Source organism: Bubalus bubalis, chromosome 1, assembly GCF_019923935.1.
Source record: "Bubalus bubalis isolate 160015118507 breed Murrah chromosome 1, NDDB_SH_1, whole genome shotgun sequence".
Taxonomy (NCBI): Eukaryota; Metazoa; Chordata; class Mammalia; order Artiodactyla; family Bovidae; genus Bubalus; species Bubalus bubalis.
The window spans coordinates 42737352-42753556 of record NC_059157.1 but is presented as its reverse complement, the minus strand read 5'-3'; the positions used below and the strand labels follow the sequence as shown (position 1 = coordinate 42753556).

General features: G+C 43.0%; 1 protein-coding gene across 3 annotated transcripts in view; it reads right to left on the bottom strand.

Moving 5' to 3' along the window:
- Positions 1-16205, bottom strand: part of CSMD1 (CUB and Sushi multiple domains 1) — a 2066326-nt gene that overhangs the window by 39921 nt on the left and 2010200 nt on the right. For all 3 annotated transcript variants that reach the window (XM_025272930.3, XM_044938991.2, XM_044938996.2), the window contains 2 exons: positions 9216-9404; positions 1763-1936 (listed from right to left, as the gene is read on the bottom strand). In XM_025272930.3, the coding sequence (XP_025128715.3) occupies positions 1763-1936; positions 9216-9404 (363 nt within the window). The remainder of the gene's footprint in view (positions 1-1762; positions 1937-9215; positions 9405-16205) is intronic.

The following is a 16205-nucleotide window of genomic DNA, read 5'->3' as shown; positions in this document are numbered from 1 at the left end:
ACAAACACATGAAAAGATGCTCAACATCACTCATTATCAGAGAAATGCAAATCAAAACCACTATGAGGTACCATTTCATGCCAGTCAGAATGGCTGTGATCCAAAAGTCTACAAGCAATAAATGCTGGAGAGGGTGTGGAGAAAAGGGAACCCTCTTACACTGTTGGTGGGAATGCAAACTAGTACAGCCACTATGGAGAACAGTGTGGAGATTCCAGAAAAAACTGGAAATAGAACTGCCTTATGACCCAGCAATCCCACTGCTGGGCCTACACACCGAGGAAACCAGAATTGAAAGAGACACATGTACCCCAATGTTCATCGCAGCACTGTTTATAATAGCCAGGACATGGAAGCAACCTAGATGTCCATCAGCAGATGAATGAATAAGAAAGCTGTGGTACATATACACAATGGAGTATACTCAGCCATTAAAAAGAATACATTTGAATCAGTTCTAATGAGGTGGATGAAACTGGAGCCTATTTTACAGAGTGAAGCCAGAAAGAAAAACACCAATCCAGTATACTAAGGCATATACATGGAATTTAGAAAGATGGTAACAATAACCCTGTGTACGAGACAGCAAAAGAGACACTGATGTATAGAACAGTCTTTTGGACTCTTTGGGAGAGGGAGAGGGTGGGATGATTTGGGAGAATGGCATTGAAACATGTATAATACCATATATGAAACGAGTCACCAGTCCAGGTTCGATGCACGATACTGGATGCTTGGGGCTGGTGCACTGGGATGACCCAGAGGGATGGTATGGGGAGGGAGGAGGGTTCAGGATGGGGAACACATGTATACCTGTGGCAGATTCATTTTGATATATGGCAAAACCAATACAATATTGTAAAGTTAAACAATAAAATAAAATAAAATAAAAGTGAAAAAAAAAGTAGAAGACTCTAAGAAATTGTTTATATGTAACTAAAATCAAAATAGTTTATTAAAATATGGTAGTGACAATAATCGGAGAAGGCAATGGCACCCCACTCCAGTACTTTTGCCTAGAAAATCCCATGGATGGAGGAGCCTAGTAGGCTGCAGTTCATGGGGTCGCTAGAGTCGGACACGACTGAGCGACTTCACTTTCACTTTTCACTTTCATGCATTGGAGAAGGAAATGGCAACCCACTCCAGTGTTCTTGCCTGGAGAATCCCAGGGAGGGGAAGCCTGGTTGGCTGCCGTCTATGGGGTCGCACAGAGTCAGACATAACCTAAGCGACACAGCAGCAGCAGCAGCAGTGACAATAATTGATATTCTTTGGAAGAAACAAAACACTGGGGACAGTGAGTGCAGGAATTGCTCACTGGAAATGCTGGTGAGGATGCCCACAAGGAGATGGGGGAACGTGTGTTGGGAATAAAAAAATCAAATAAGAGGTCTGATCCACTGAGTTATTATGAAACATTCATGGAAGAATTAAGATGATTTCTTTTCTAAACAGGACCGATGTGATTGTTGATGGTGGAGATAGGAAAGATGTGGAAGAACTGAGAGGAAGCAGAAGGAGAGAAAAGGGAGGGCAAGCTGAGTCAAGGCGAGCAGGCTTCCTAGTCAGGGGTGGGAGGCTCCCGGGGATCCAGCAGGAGAAACTATGCTGGGACATGCATTCATTCAAAGAGAAGAAGCCGCAGGTGCCAGCGATGTGTCCTAGGGGTGTGCTCGGCTGGAATGGGTTAGTAACCACTTTGGAGACGGGCGCCGCCAGTCCGTGTCCGCGCAGTGGACGACTGCCCGCGCCAGCCCACCTGTGCAGTGGGGCAGGGCTCCGCTCCAGTGACTGTCCTCCTGGCAGGCTCTGCTGCTGTCGCCCACAAGACTGCGGCTCCCTCGGCACGAGTAGTGGACCACGGCCCCATAGGTGAACAGGTCTCCTGTGAGTATGGCGTTGGCAGGGACACCAGGGTGTCCACACGATATCACTTAAGAAGAAAAGAAAATAATCAATAAGTACATTGTTCCTGTTAAGCTGCTCTGTGTTGGTCACTGTACTTCAGAGACTCATATGATCACCGCCTATTAACGAAAACACATCCCTGGTACCCTGTGGATGAGAAACATCAACTTCCAGATGACCCTCCCTCACACATTACTGAAGACCAGGAAAGGCTCCGTCAGTGAAGCTTTTTGTTTGTTTGTTTTTTTATTAAGGTAGCTTTGCTGAAGGTAGAAATTGACATTGAAATTTTGAAAAAGAAAGTCATCTACCTAAATTTTTCCATCTGCCCTTAGCTGTATACTAAGTAAGCGGTGTTCATACAAAATGGTAGAGACTACCACAGACCCGCCAAAGCTATCACCATTATTTCTTCAGTTAGTATGCTTTGCATGGGGACGACAAAACTCAAGTCAAATCTGCTCCCTCTTCCAGATCACAGTCTAGAGAGACCATTCTAACAATTTTTCCTTGTTAGTATTTGTCTTAAGTACATTTAAATTGGGGTCTAGTTGCTTTATAATATTATGTTAGTTTTTGCTGTGCAACAAAGTGAATCAGAGATATATATATATATATATATATATATATCTATCTCCTCTATTAAATTTTTTACTTTAATAAAAATAAAATGCTTAAGTTAAAAAGTAATAATAAATTACTGATTAATTTTTAACCCAAGTATTCCATTCATTTCTTTATACCAAATGTGGCCCATCATCTGATCATAATTATTCCTCAAAAAGGAAAAATCTAGAATACCACAGGATGGTAAAGACTTCTATCTTTCTTTTTGTAAAGTCCAAAATTTTTAGGGTTAACCACTAAAAAAAATTATACATGATCAAAAAGCTAACTGTGAGACAGTCAATTCCTAGGCAGATTGATAAGAGGTTTGGGGCTCCCGAGGAAGAGAGAAGGGTCTGGGTCTCTCGAAGAGGAGAGAGGGGTTTGGAATTCTCAAGGAGGAGGAAAGGACAAATGTCTTTATTTTTTTCTCTACATTTCTTAGTCACATAAAACATTTTTTCTCAAAGCCAGGAACTGATGATTACACAATAAAAAACTCAGTTTAAACTCTATCAGTTCAGTTTAGCTCAGTCACTCAGTCAGGTCCGACTCTTTGTGACCCAATGAACTGCAGCATGCCAGGCTTCCCTGTCCATCACCAACTCATCCATTGAGTCGGTTATGCCATCCAACCATCTCATCCTCTGTCGTCCCCTTCTCCTCCCACCTTCAATCTTTCCCAGCATCAGGGTCTTTTCCAGTGAGTCAGTTCTTCCCATCAGGTGGCCAAAGTATTGGAGTTTCAGCTTCAACATCAGTCCTTCCAATGAATATTAGGATAGACTGGTTGGGTCTTCTTGCAGGCCAAGGAACTCTCAAGAGTCTTCTCTATCACCACAGTTCAAAAGCATCACTTCTTCAGCGCTCAGCTTTCTTTATGGTCCAACTCTCACATCCATACATGAGTACTGGAAAAACCATACCCTTGACTAGACAGACCTTTGTCAGCATTAAACTCTCTTCTTTTTAATATGCTATCTAGATTGGTCATAGCTTTTCTTCCAAGGAATAAGTGTCTTTTAATTTCATGGCTGCAGTCACCATCTGCAGTGATTCTGGAGCCCAAGAAAATAGTCGGTCACTGTTTCCATTGTTTACCCATCTATTTACCATGAAGTGATTGGACTGAATGCCATGATCTTGGCTTTTTGAATGTTGAGTTTTAAGCTAGCTTTTTCACTCTCCTCTTTCACCTTCAAGAGGCTCTTTAGTTCCTCTTTGCTTTCTGCCATAAGGGTGGTGTCATCTGCAGATCTGAGGTGATTGATATTTCTCCCGGCAATCTTGATTCCAGCTTGTGCTTCTTCCAGTCCAGCGTTTCTCATGATGTGCTCTGCATATCTGTTAAATAAGCATGGTAACAATATACACCTTGACATACTCCTTTTCCTGTTTGGAACCAGTCTGTTGTTCCATGTCCAGTTCTAACTGTTGCTTCCTGACCTGCATACAGGTTTCTCAAGAGGCAGCTCAGGTCGTCTGGTATTCCCATCACTTTCAGAATTTTCCACAGTTTATTGTGATCCAGTCAAAGGCTTTGGCATAGTCAATAAAGCAGAAATAGATGTTTTTCTGGAACTCTCTTGCTTTTTCGATGATCCAGCAGATGTTGACAATTTGATTTCTGGTTCCTCTGCCTTTTCTAAAACCAGCTTGAACATCTGGAAGTTCATAGTTTACGTATTGTTGAAAACTGGCTTGGAGAATTTTGAGTATTACTTTGCTAGCATGTGAGATGAGTGCAATTGTGTGGTAGTTTGAACACTCTTTGGCATTGCCTTTCTTTGGGATTGGAATGAAAACTGATGTTGATCTTGAAAGTACAGAGAGAGAAATTATCTTAAAAGATAGATTTCTCACTAAGTCAGCTCTAGCTATCTGCTGTAAGCTACAAAAACAAGCGCCTGGACCAAATCAGTCTTTAGAAAAACTTGCAGCTGGCTCAGACAGTGTATTATGGTAGAAAATATGAGGAAGAAAATAGGAAGAAAGAAGAACCAGGCCAAAGACTGAAGCCCCAACAATGGCTGTTAGACCTGATTTGAAACAGTCTGAGGGAAAACGCCCAGAGGGACCCAGGTGAAAAGGGACGGACTTGTTATTACTGTGGGAAGGAGGGGGCATCTCAAGCGGGATTGCCCTCAGGCATCTAAGCCACCCACAGCTCTGTGTCTGGTCCGCAAAGGACCACACTGGAGGAGAGACTGCCCTCCAAGGTTTAGGCCTCAGAGGTCGGACTCTCAAGACAATGGGGACTGAAGGTGCCTGGGGATGCCCAAGCAAGCCCCCTTCCTAATTACACCTGAGGAACTCTGGGTATTAGTAACTGTGGGGGCCAATCAGTTGATTTTCCTTTGGACCCTGGGGCAACTTTCTCTGTGCTCATGGAAGCCCCTGGCCCGCTTTCCTCCTGATCCACTACTGTAATGCGGCTGTCAGGACGAGCCAAACGCTATTATGTCAGTCACCCTTTAAGCTGCAGCTGGGACTCTGTGCTATTTTCTCGAGTTTCTAATTGTGCTGGGAGCCTCCCTCACCCCTTCTGGGGAGGGATATACCGAACAAGGTCCAGGCCTCTGTTTTCATAAATATGGAACTCATCCTTTTTAACTGAACAAAATGTAAATCCTAAAGTGTGGGCTGATGGAAAAACTGTAGGTCTAGCACAAAATGCTGTTCCTGTAGTTATCAAGCTCAAAGACCCTCACCTATTTCCATATCAAAAGCAGTATCCACTAAAGCTTGAGGTTAAGGAAGGGTTAAAACCCATCATTGAAAATTTAAAGGAACAGGGGCTATTAATTCTCTGTAATAGTCCATACAACACTGCTATTTTGGATGTAAAAATGTCAAATGATAAATAGAGACTAATTTAAGATATATAAATAATAAGTGCCTGATCCTTATACCTTATTGTCTGAAGTTCTTGGACGAGCCAAATATAGTTCAGTCACTGATTTGAAAGTTGCTTTCTAGAGTTAAACCTCTATTAAATCATCTTCTACCTATGACATTAAGACAATTGAGAGGATTCTTGGGCATTATAGGCTGTTGCTGCATTTGGATTCTGGGTTATGGGGAACTTGCTGGGCCTTTATAATAAACTTTTAACTGAAACTCAGCAGGCCCAAACCAACAAGCTGGTTTGGTCCCCCAGAGATTCAAAAGGCTTTTAAGGCTCAAACTTCTTTCTTGCAGGCTCCTGCTTTGAGCTTGCCCACAGGATCAGAGTTTACTTTGTTTGTGATTGAAAAAAGGCTATGGCCACATTGCTTAAGGGTAGTTGCTACTTTTGTTTTGCTAATGACTAAAGCTCTTAAGTTAACTAATGGACAAAATCTTACTGTACTGACTTCTCATGATGTAAGCGGGATCTTACACTCTAAAGTTCAGAGCAAGAATGGCTCCATCTTTAAAGCTGCTGTAACTCAAGGGGTGTCAAAAGCTTTACGAATAGAATATCACTTACACTGTTCCTGGAGACCCCAATTTTCAGAAAAGGTTAAAAAGGCTAATGACATAATTGAGGCATCTGCATAAAGTAACTCAGGAAACACAAGACTGTTGGTTTAAAGTTTTACCCGTAGCTTTAAAGAGAGCTTGAGCTGCCCCTAAGAAGAAAGGAGTGTCCCTGTGATAGATATTGTCATAGATCTGGAAGCCTTAGAATTAACTATGTGACTCAGCTTTTAGCTTTTCAACAGAGTTTACAAGGAGGTTAACTCCTGCCCCAGCCTTTGAGTCAAACAAGCCACTGTTTGAGCCAGGAACCGAGATGGGCCTGAAAATATATGTGGGCTTGCTTCTGCTGACTCCAAAAGTCCTGAGTCTGCTGTTTGACCCTCAAGACAATGCCTTCTTTTCCTGGGCTATTTCTACGCTGCATTCCACAATTGGTCTAATTTCTGGGTCTGTGGAACACTCTCCTGCTCATCAATTGAAGGCTTAACAAGGTGTGTTTCTCCTCATCAAGGAAAGGACTTTCCTCAACTCTGCAATGACATCCAACAATCCTAAGATGGACTGATGTAACTATGGACATAATGTGACTTTTAAATTTGATTATGTTTTAACTTGGTTTAATGACTATTTTGCCTTACATCTAGACCTGTATAATGGGGTTTGTTTCTAACTGTCTGAGTTTTTAAGTTACAAATGATTGTCCAGGCTCCTACAACTACCATGACCTCCTTCAACTATTACTTGGGGCCCTGGGATCTGAGACCCTCAAAATGAGGGTTAGGAGAATATGTTGCCTCAAAAATTTAGGGACGACACCTCTCAAAACCAGGAAGTAGTTATGAAATGAAAACAATGCCCCTTTCCCTTGGCAACATAACTCTCCTAAAAGAAAAAGGAGGAATGAGAGGCAGGTTGATAAGAAGTCCCGGGTTCCTGAGGAGGAGAGAGGTGTCTGGAGTTCTCAAGGAGGAGGAAAGGACAAACATCTCTCTCTTTTTTTTCCCCTCTACAGTCTGTAGTCTTAATCTTATAAAAGAAAAAAATTTTTTTTTTCTTTAAGCCTAGAACTGATGGTTATACAACAAACAACTCAGTTTAAACTCTATACTATGGATTATATAACAATAATGTATCCTGCTTGAGGACACACTCTCCTTCTTGAAAACCTTCTGACTAATCTTGTTATCTTAAAATGTAAATTGTGGGAGTGCATCTAGTAAGATCTTTACAAACTTGAAACATTCTTTTGATTTATTGTAATGACCAATTAAAAAAGTATATAACTCCCTTTCCTAGGACTAGCAAGTGGGGCACTCTCTGTCCCCCTTCTGATGTCTATGTCAGAGGCATTCTCTGTCCCTTTTCATACTTTAATAAAACTCTGCTATACAAAATATCTTGAGTGATCAAGCCTAGTCCCTGGTTCTGAAGCTAAATCTTCTTCTTCAGAGATCACGAATTCAACATCGTTCACTGTAAGCTATTAATTGGACTGAGGGTGCCAGAAATGATCCAAAGGGAGCTGATTTTACATCCAAGAGAGATTGCATTTGGTCATCGGCAACCGCAGAGCGACACCAACCAGAGAGGCAGGTTTCAGAAAGGCCCCAGTGCCCCGAGTCACATTCGCCCTCCCCTGACACTCTCTCATCCTGACATCCACTCGTCGGAGAACAGGAGTTTATCTGGAGTCCTAAAAAGAAGCTAACTAGAGCAGAATCAGTGACATGGTTGGTGAATGATCAGTTCCAGGTGAAATAAAAGAGAAAATAAAAATCAGTGAACCATACAACATCACAAATAGAGAGGGTGGCCAGCTGCTGCAGAGCCTGTGGTAAAAATGCTCTCCTTGGAAAGCATGTGTTCCCAAATTCCCATAGCTCCAGCGGTTAATAACAGCGGTGGGAACTCACCAATTTGGAAAACGAGATCAGTGAAAAGCTGGTTCCTGGAGGTCTGGGGCACAGGGGCATAATCACAACCACTAATGGAAGTCTCGGGGAGGCCGGGGAAGAGGCTAGGCAAATCTTTGGGGAGAAAATAAAACTGATTTCTCTGAAAAGTTCCCATGTGTGAAGGCACAGAAAACTGAACACATAAAATTTGATGAGAACTGTAACACATTCATAGTTTATTTATTTATTTGTTTTTGGTCAAATAAACTTGTACATTTGTTTTTGAAAGTCATCGCTTTCTTTCTCCATAAGAATTAACTGTATTGTTACACTTAGAATTTGACACAGGTTTTCAGGCAGATTCAAAGGGCTTTGAGGGACCCCGACTTGAAGGAAAAAAGTCTCCGGCACCAGTCCACTCTGAAAATGTACTGAAAATGCTGTAATCAAGAGGACTAAAATGGACTACCACCTTTTTTCAGTATTTCAATTTATAATGTAATTGTCATTTCCCGTTTTCTGTATACATGAAAAATGAATACTAAAAATATATTGATTTTAAGAATGGTTTTGTTTCTGATTTTTAAAAGACCAAGGAGAGTGACTCCCTTTCCTTAATTTTCAGACTCTGTTTTAAAAAGACACAAGATGATTCTCTTTGAACTCAAGGACAATATGCTATTTCAAGGGAAAGAAAGCAATAAGGTAGCTACTGGGGTGAAAAAGAAAATGTCCTTGCTCATCTGCATACTGTTAATAACGTTTTCTGGGAAGCTAGAGCCATGACCTGTAATTCTGTCTGCCCGGAAGAGCACCCCGCCGCTCTTCCTCTTGGTTAAACCTAAGGGTCAGGAGGAAGTGCCAACCAGGGTGCCGTCTTCTTTATCAGGCTCACACTGGACTGTCCTGGAAGTGCTGATGAGACAAGTGAGGCCCCCAGAGTGCTCCACACTTCTGGCCACAGATACTGGGTCCATAGATGGAGACTCCATACTATAGCCTTTTGCAGTATCTCTGAACCTGGGTCCCCAGGGAGGCAGCGTGTTGCAAGAGGCACAGTCTGGAGGCTGCTGGCACCCGGGTGAACCAGAGGATCTGCCCACCTGCTGGGCTGAAGCAGGAAACGAGCACTGATGAGAGGACACAGGGAAAACAGGGTCCAGGCAGAGCTGACCGAGTCCCTTGCCTTCTTAAAGATATCATAAAAACTAATATGATTTGTGATGGGGTCAGGAGGACAGAATAAAAAATCAATACCTTTTTCAATAGTATTAAAAAAAAAAAAACTACATATGTTGTGTTGGCAGTGTTCTTTGAAGGCCAGACGACCCCACTCACCCAGACACTTGGGCAGAGAGCGATCCCACAGGCCGTTCGCCATGCAGGTGAGGGCGGAAGATCCCAGCAGGTAGAAGCCCCTCTTGCACTGATATACAACAGTCACTCCATACTCAAAACCCTCAGGGAGGTTCTGGTGCTCGTGACGAATGGCGTTTTCCACCAAGCCTGGGTCTGAGCAGTTCACCACTGTGGAGGGAAGCACATCACACATAGTTTACATGCAGCTCTGCGGTTACAATCTTGGAGTGGGGGGACTGCAACCCACTCTAGTGTTCTCAGCTGGGGAATCCCAGGGGGACAGAGGAGCCCGATAGGCTGCAGTCTAGGGGGTCACAAAGAGTCAGACATGGCTAACTAAACAACAACAACAATATTTATAAATGAAACAGACTGCAGAGAAGGTGAACTCCTCCTCGTGGTTTTGGGAAGTTTGCAAGATGACAGCCTCACAGCCAAGGCTTAGTGTGAAATCCTGCAGCCTTGACAATCTCCACTTCCTGCTCTGGGTCACCAGCCTTCAAAAAAATATTGAGCAACATATTGGCTTCTACAGCAATTTAAACATGAGACTGATAGCTTTTAACTGCTTCCTAATAATATGCTTCTTCAATGTAAAGTCTAAAATTAGTTTTCCTGGTTATATTTTTACATTATGAAAATTTTAAAGTAGAAATGGCTGAAGTTCAAGTCTTTGTATGCGAGTGTGAGGGTTTAGGACAGCGTAGGACACACAAATGAATTCCACCCCCTACCCCTCAACATGCACTAATGCTTCAATATGTGCCTGCAGTGATTTCTGTTAAATGTCTGTGCTAAGTCGCCCCAGTCGTGTATAACTCTTTGTGACCCCATGGACTTTAGCCTGCCAGGCTCCTCCATCCAGGGATTTCCCAGGCAAAAATATTGGACCGGGTTGCCATGCCTTTCCCCCAGGAGATCTTCCCAACCTAGGGATTGAACCCACATCTCTTATGTCTCCTCCATTGGCAGGCAGGTTCTTTACCACTAGCACCACCTGATAATGTAAAATAAGGTAGCCCCTGGTTTGAGGTCTTCCCCTGTAGAAACCACAGGGACAGGGGACATGTTCTTTGAGCTTGAGCGCCTGCTGGTGTCCAGGAGGGGACCAGCCACCACAGGTGCAGAGGAGAGAAGGGGCCGGGACTGTCTGCACTCTGACTGCCCAGGGCTGAACAGGCAGCTGCAGGAGCCACGCTCTTGCCCACATTTCAGACCTGTGGCAATTGCTACATTCTTTTAGTTGGAGACACAGCGTCTAGCAGAGGGTAACACATCAGAGCAAAACCAGTAGCAGACTCACTGTAGGGGTCTCCCCACATCCCAGCATCACACCTCTCAACATGCTAAGCACAGAGACCTGGCCTTGATGTTCAGGTATTAAAACCTGACACAGAACAGGAAGTCCTCAGCTGGAGAGAAAGGGAAACATTGTACCACACACAGAGCCCATGTGGAGTCCTGGAGGACATTTGTGTTTCAATTCAGTTCAGTTGCTCAGTCGTGTCCCACTCTTTGCGACCCCATGAATCTCAGCACACCAGGCTTCCCTGTCCATCACCAACTCCCGGAGTTCACTCAAACTCACGTCCATCGCATCTGTGATGCCATCCAGCCACCTCATCCTCTGTTGTCCCCTTCTCCTCCTGCCCCCAAACCATCCCAGCATCAGAGTCTTTTCCAACGAGTCAACTCTTCACATGAGGTGGCCAAAGTACTGGAGTTTCAGCTTTAGCATCATTCCTTCCAAAGAACACCCAGGGCTGATCTCCTTTAGAATGGACTGGTTGGATCTCCTTGCAGTCCAAGGGACTCTCAAGAGTCTTCTCCAACACCACACTTCAAAAGCATCAATTCTTTGGTGCTCAGCTTTCTTCACAGTCCAACTCTCATATCCATACATGACCACTGGAAAAACCATAGTCTTGACTAGATGGACCTTTGTTGGCAAAGTAATGTCTCTGCTTTTGAATATGCTATCTAGGTTGGTCATAACTTTCTTTCCAAGGAGTAAGCGTCTTTTAATTTCATGGCTGCAATCACCATCTGCAGTGGTTTTAGAGACTCCCAAAATAAAGTCTGACACTGTTTCCACTGTTTCCCCATCTATTTTCCATGAAGTGATGGGACCAGATGCCACGATCTTAGTTTTCTGAATGTTGAGCTTTAAGCCAACTTTTTCACTCTCCTCTTTCACTTTCATCAAGAGGTTTTTTAGTTCCTCTTCACTTTCACTGGGGGTTAAGACATTCATGTAATGGATCAGCAACACGTCTGAGGTCACAAAGGTGGCTATACCAGAGCTAGGTAAGGATCAGAGCTCCAAACTACCTGAGGACTCCTGAACCTCCTGCAGTGGACGTAGGGCTTTGTGAGAAAAGGGAGGAAGGATGGGAAGGGAGGAGGGAGAGAGGAGGGAGGAAAGAACGGTTTCCTTATCTTCTTAATTCTTTCATTCTATCTTACAATTTGTATTTACATTTCTTTTTCTATGTTTACTCCTGTTTCTTGCTTATTTCTTATTTTCTTTTATGGCTCATTAAAAATCTGATCACAAACAGGAAATACAAGAAAATGATGCTTCATAATGGAAACTATAGCCAAATTAAATTCTTTGGCAGTGGGAAAAAAATGGGTAAGGATTAGTTCACTCATTAAAAAAAAAAGCATTCATAGTTGATTAGAGTTTTGAGTAATATTTGTTTTTAAATTTTCCAATAGAAGGGATTATGCAAAGTTGAGAGGACATCGAAGGTGAGATGACTCTGCAGTGTTCAGTGTACTGCACAGAATAAATGTTTTCAGCTTGTTTACTAACTGCATGAATCAAAATTTAAATATAAGATTACTGGTCACAGGGAAAAAAAAAAAAATTGTTATGCTGCTGCTGAGTCGCTTCAGTTGTGTCCAACCCTGTGCGACCCCATGGACTGCAGCCCACCAGGCTCCTCCATCCATGGGATTTTCCAGGCAAGAGTACTGGAGTGGGGTGCCATCGCCTTCTCCCATTGTGAGGATTTTTCAAATATATGAAGGTTACCTTTAATTTTTTATCAATAACTGATAAGAATAAAGAAACAGATTTTAGGTTTAATGAGACATTCAGGTTGGATAAAGAAGAAACATTCTAATTGATTGCTATTGATTCTAGTTGAATTTCAGAGACAGGTGGGGGTGGGGGTGGGGAGACTGAGAACCTTCTATGCGTCAGGCACTGTGCTAAGCATGTTACATGCACTGGTTTACTTAGAATGCACAGAAACCCAGGCTTTCTTTGCCCGGTTGTAGAAGAAAACTGATGTTCTCCAGTGAAGTTGAGGATTAACTAACTCTAAAACCCTGGATTTGTAACAGGAGGGAAAGTGGCAGGGCACAACTTTTGAGAGGATGCTATAGCCCAAGAACACAACATAAACCAATTAGAATCAAATGGGACCAAGATGACAGACAAGACTAGATCTTAATCCTCCATCAACAAGTGAAAGACACATCCAGAAGTGCCATGACAGTTCCATGGAGCTGTTGAAAGACCAAGGAGTAGGCAGTTGCCCAAATCCTGGAAATCTCCACCCCTTCTGAAAAACAGTTGGAATAATCCTCCCACTCATTAGCATATGAAATTACCAAGCCTATAAAAACTAACCACACCAAATTTTGTGGCCGCATTCACCCTCTGCCAGGGCCCACCCTCGTCTGTGGAATGTGATTCTCTCTGTATCTGAATAAATTAACTTCTTACCTATCACTTTGTCTCTCACTGAATTCTTTCCAGGATGAGACATCAAGAACCTGAGCTTCATTAGGTCCTGAAACCAGGTACTCTGGGTTTTGGCTGGGTTTGAGTCCCAGCCATGTAGGTTCAGGTCCAAAACTGGGTTTTGACTGGGTTTGAGTCCCAGCCATGTGGGTTAGAGTCCCAATCTGAAGTAAACAGTTCCAGATTCAGTTATGCAAGTTTAATAAGCTTTTGTTTTGTTTGCTTGTTTCCCTTTTCATTCCTCTCTAAGCAGAACAGAGCCTTCACTCACCCCAGAGTTTCTCAATTTTCTTTATTCTTATGTATGTAACAGCAAAGGACATATATTCTCTGCATTAAAATGACCAATCCTACAAAACTGTAGATAAGATGGAAAAAAAAATAAAACCTCCTAATGTTTGCCTGTAACACAAACATTTTTACATGAGGAAATAAAACACTGTGACTTATCCTAAGACTGTTAGACTTGGGTCTACCTCATTTCTTGTTCTTGAACTTGACACGTATTTTGGAATTTAAGAGACAAAGACTCAGAGAATGCTCTTCTTTAGAAACAGGGCCTTGAAACAGCAGACATAAACCTGACTCTTAGAGTAGACATGACAACGTCTATTTTCATTCTGTGTTACAAAGTCTGCAGCCATATAACTTATTTACTCCAGAAAGATATCACTATTAGTAGAAAAGGGTGGCTTTTTAATGTATTTATTTTCCTGGTCCTGTTTGTAAAGGTAGCTTTGGGGGTTGAGTCATTTCCTGTATGTTGTTGTTGTTTGGTTGCTCAGTCGTGTCCAACTCTTTGTGACCCCATGGACCGCAGCATGCCAGGCTCCTCTATCCTTCACTGTTTTCTGGAGTTTGCTCAAACCCATGTCCATTGAGTCAGTGATGCCATCCAACCATCTTATCCTCTGTCATCCCCATCTCCTCCTGCCTTCAATCTTCTCCAGTTCCTGGATGATGGTGATCTGATTTATCACAAATGCATCAGGCATAGTCTGAGCTTTTTTATGGGTAGGGCTGAGTCTGAGGATAAAATGTGACTCAAGGTGGAGAGACTGGAAATCTGCATCTAAACCAGCCTCACTTGGGCACAGATTTAGCTGGAGTTTCATTCCAAAGTTCTGGTGGAGTTTCTCTTTCCCATCATTAACCAAATATTATAGGGCTGGCTTCTCAGGGGACTCAGATGGTAAAGAACCCACCTGCCAGTACAGGAGACACAGGTTCAATCCCTGGGTTGGAAAGATCCTGTAGAGAAGGAAATGGAAACCTACTCCAGTATTCTTATCTGGGAAATCCCATGGACAGAGGAGCCTGGCAGATGGCAGTCCATGGGTGGAAATGAGTCAGACACGACTCAGGAGCTGAGCACGCATGCTCAGGATTCCACAGCTCATTGACCCCCCCTCCCCAGATTAGACATGGGGGACCTGTAGTCAACATTTGGAGGGGGGAAGAAACGAAGCACACCAGCATGCTTACACAAGATACAACACCTTAGACCTTCTGGAGAATTATTAAAGGAATCACACAGAGAAGAATCAGGCCATAGTGCAGGGCATATGGAGAATCTCTGGAAAATTGTGTTAATAGGGGAGTTATTTCTGTTAATTTAAACTTTTAAATTTTCTTGTCATTTTTTTTTCTGACACTTTACTATCCTTATGAGCCTGACCTCTTTGAAACCATGCTTTTCCTCATTGAATAATTTTCCTGTAAATTCTGTGAATTAGACAGTACCCCATACTTCATAAATGAAGCAACACAAAGCAACAGAGAATAACAGAAAATGTGCACAGGAGGCATCTGGCTCGCTGGGGGATTTCTAATCCCCTCGAGGCTGGGATGACAATACTTGTCAGTCATCTCCCCTTTTATCAGAGGTTTTGGAGGTGCCAGCTTTTAAAATTAAGTACTCATTTTAAAGGTCTGCTCTTCCAAAGGCAGGGTCAAGAGAATACGAAGACAAGCCACAGTATAAGAGACAATATTAGAAAGGACACAGCTAATAAAGGATGGCTACCAAAACTGAAAAAGAACTCTTAAAACTCAACAGTGGAAAACAATTCAACTGAAAAATGAGCCACAGGCCATAAATGACCCCGCAGCAGAGAAGACTTACAGACGGCAAATAAGCACATGGAAAGATGTTGCAGGTCATATGTCATCAGGGAGATGCAAATTAAACAACAACGAGATGCCACTGCACACCTATCAGAATGGCCACCACTCGGAATGCGGACAACTGCAGATGCTGACTTGATGGGGAGTTGGAACTCTCATCGCTGCCGGTGGGGATCAGACTGTGCAGCTAGTTATGAAGACAGTTTGGAGGTTTCTTACCAAATTAAACATAACTCTTACCATACAATCGAGAAATCCTGTTCCTTAATATTTACCCAAGGGAGTTAAAAACTTCTGTCCACACAGAAGCCTACATGGGAATAATTACAGCAGGTTTATCTACAGTTGCCAAAACTTGGAAGCAACCAAGATGTCCCTCAGGAGGTAAATCTACAGATAGACTGTGATCCTTCCAGACATAGGATTTTACTCATTCCTAAAAACGTACCATCAAGCCAATAAAAAGCATAGAGGAAACTTAAATGCATACACTAAATGAAAATTCAGATCTGAAATAGTTACATATTGTGGTTCCAACTTGACATTCTAGAAAAGGCAAAACTATAGAGATGGTAAAAAGATCAGGGGTTGCCAGGTGCTGAGGGGAAGCAGGGCTGAGGAGGCTAAACAAGGGCTGTGAAAACACTGGGCAGTTACAGCAATCACAGCTACCTGTCCTCATGTGTGCGTGCTAAGTTGCTTCAGTCATGTCCCACCCTTTGTGACCCCATGGACAGTAGCTCACTAGGCTCCTCTGTCCATGGAGTTCTCTAGGCAAGAATATTGGAGTGGGTTCCATGCTCTCCTCCAGGGGATCTTGCCAACCCAGGGATCGAACCCAAGTCTCTAATGTCTCCTGCATTGGCAGGTGGGTTCTTTACCACCATTGCCACCTAGGAAGCCACATGGCATCATCCACCTGTCCAAACCCATAGGTCCTATGTTAAAACTAAAACCCTGGGTTTCCCTTGTGGTCCAGTGGTTAAGATTCTGCCTTGCAATGCAGGGGACACGTTGAATCCCTGGTCTGGGACAATTCCACAAGCCAAGGGGCAACTAAGCCTTTGAGCTTGCCCTCAGGCCCT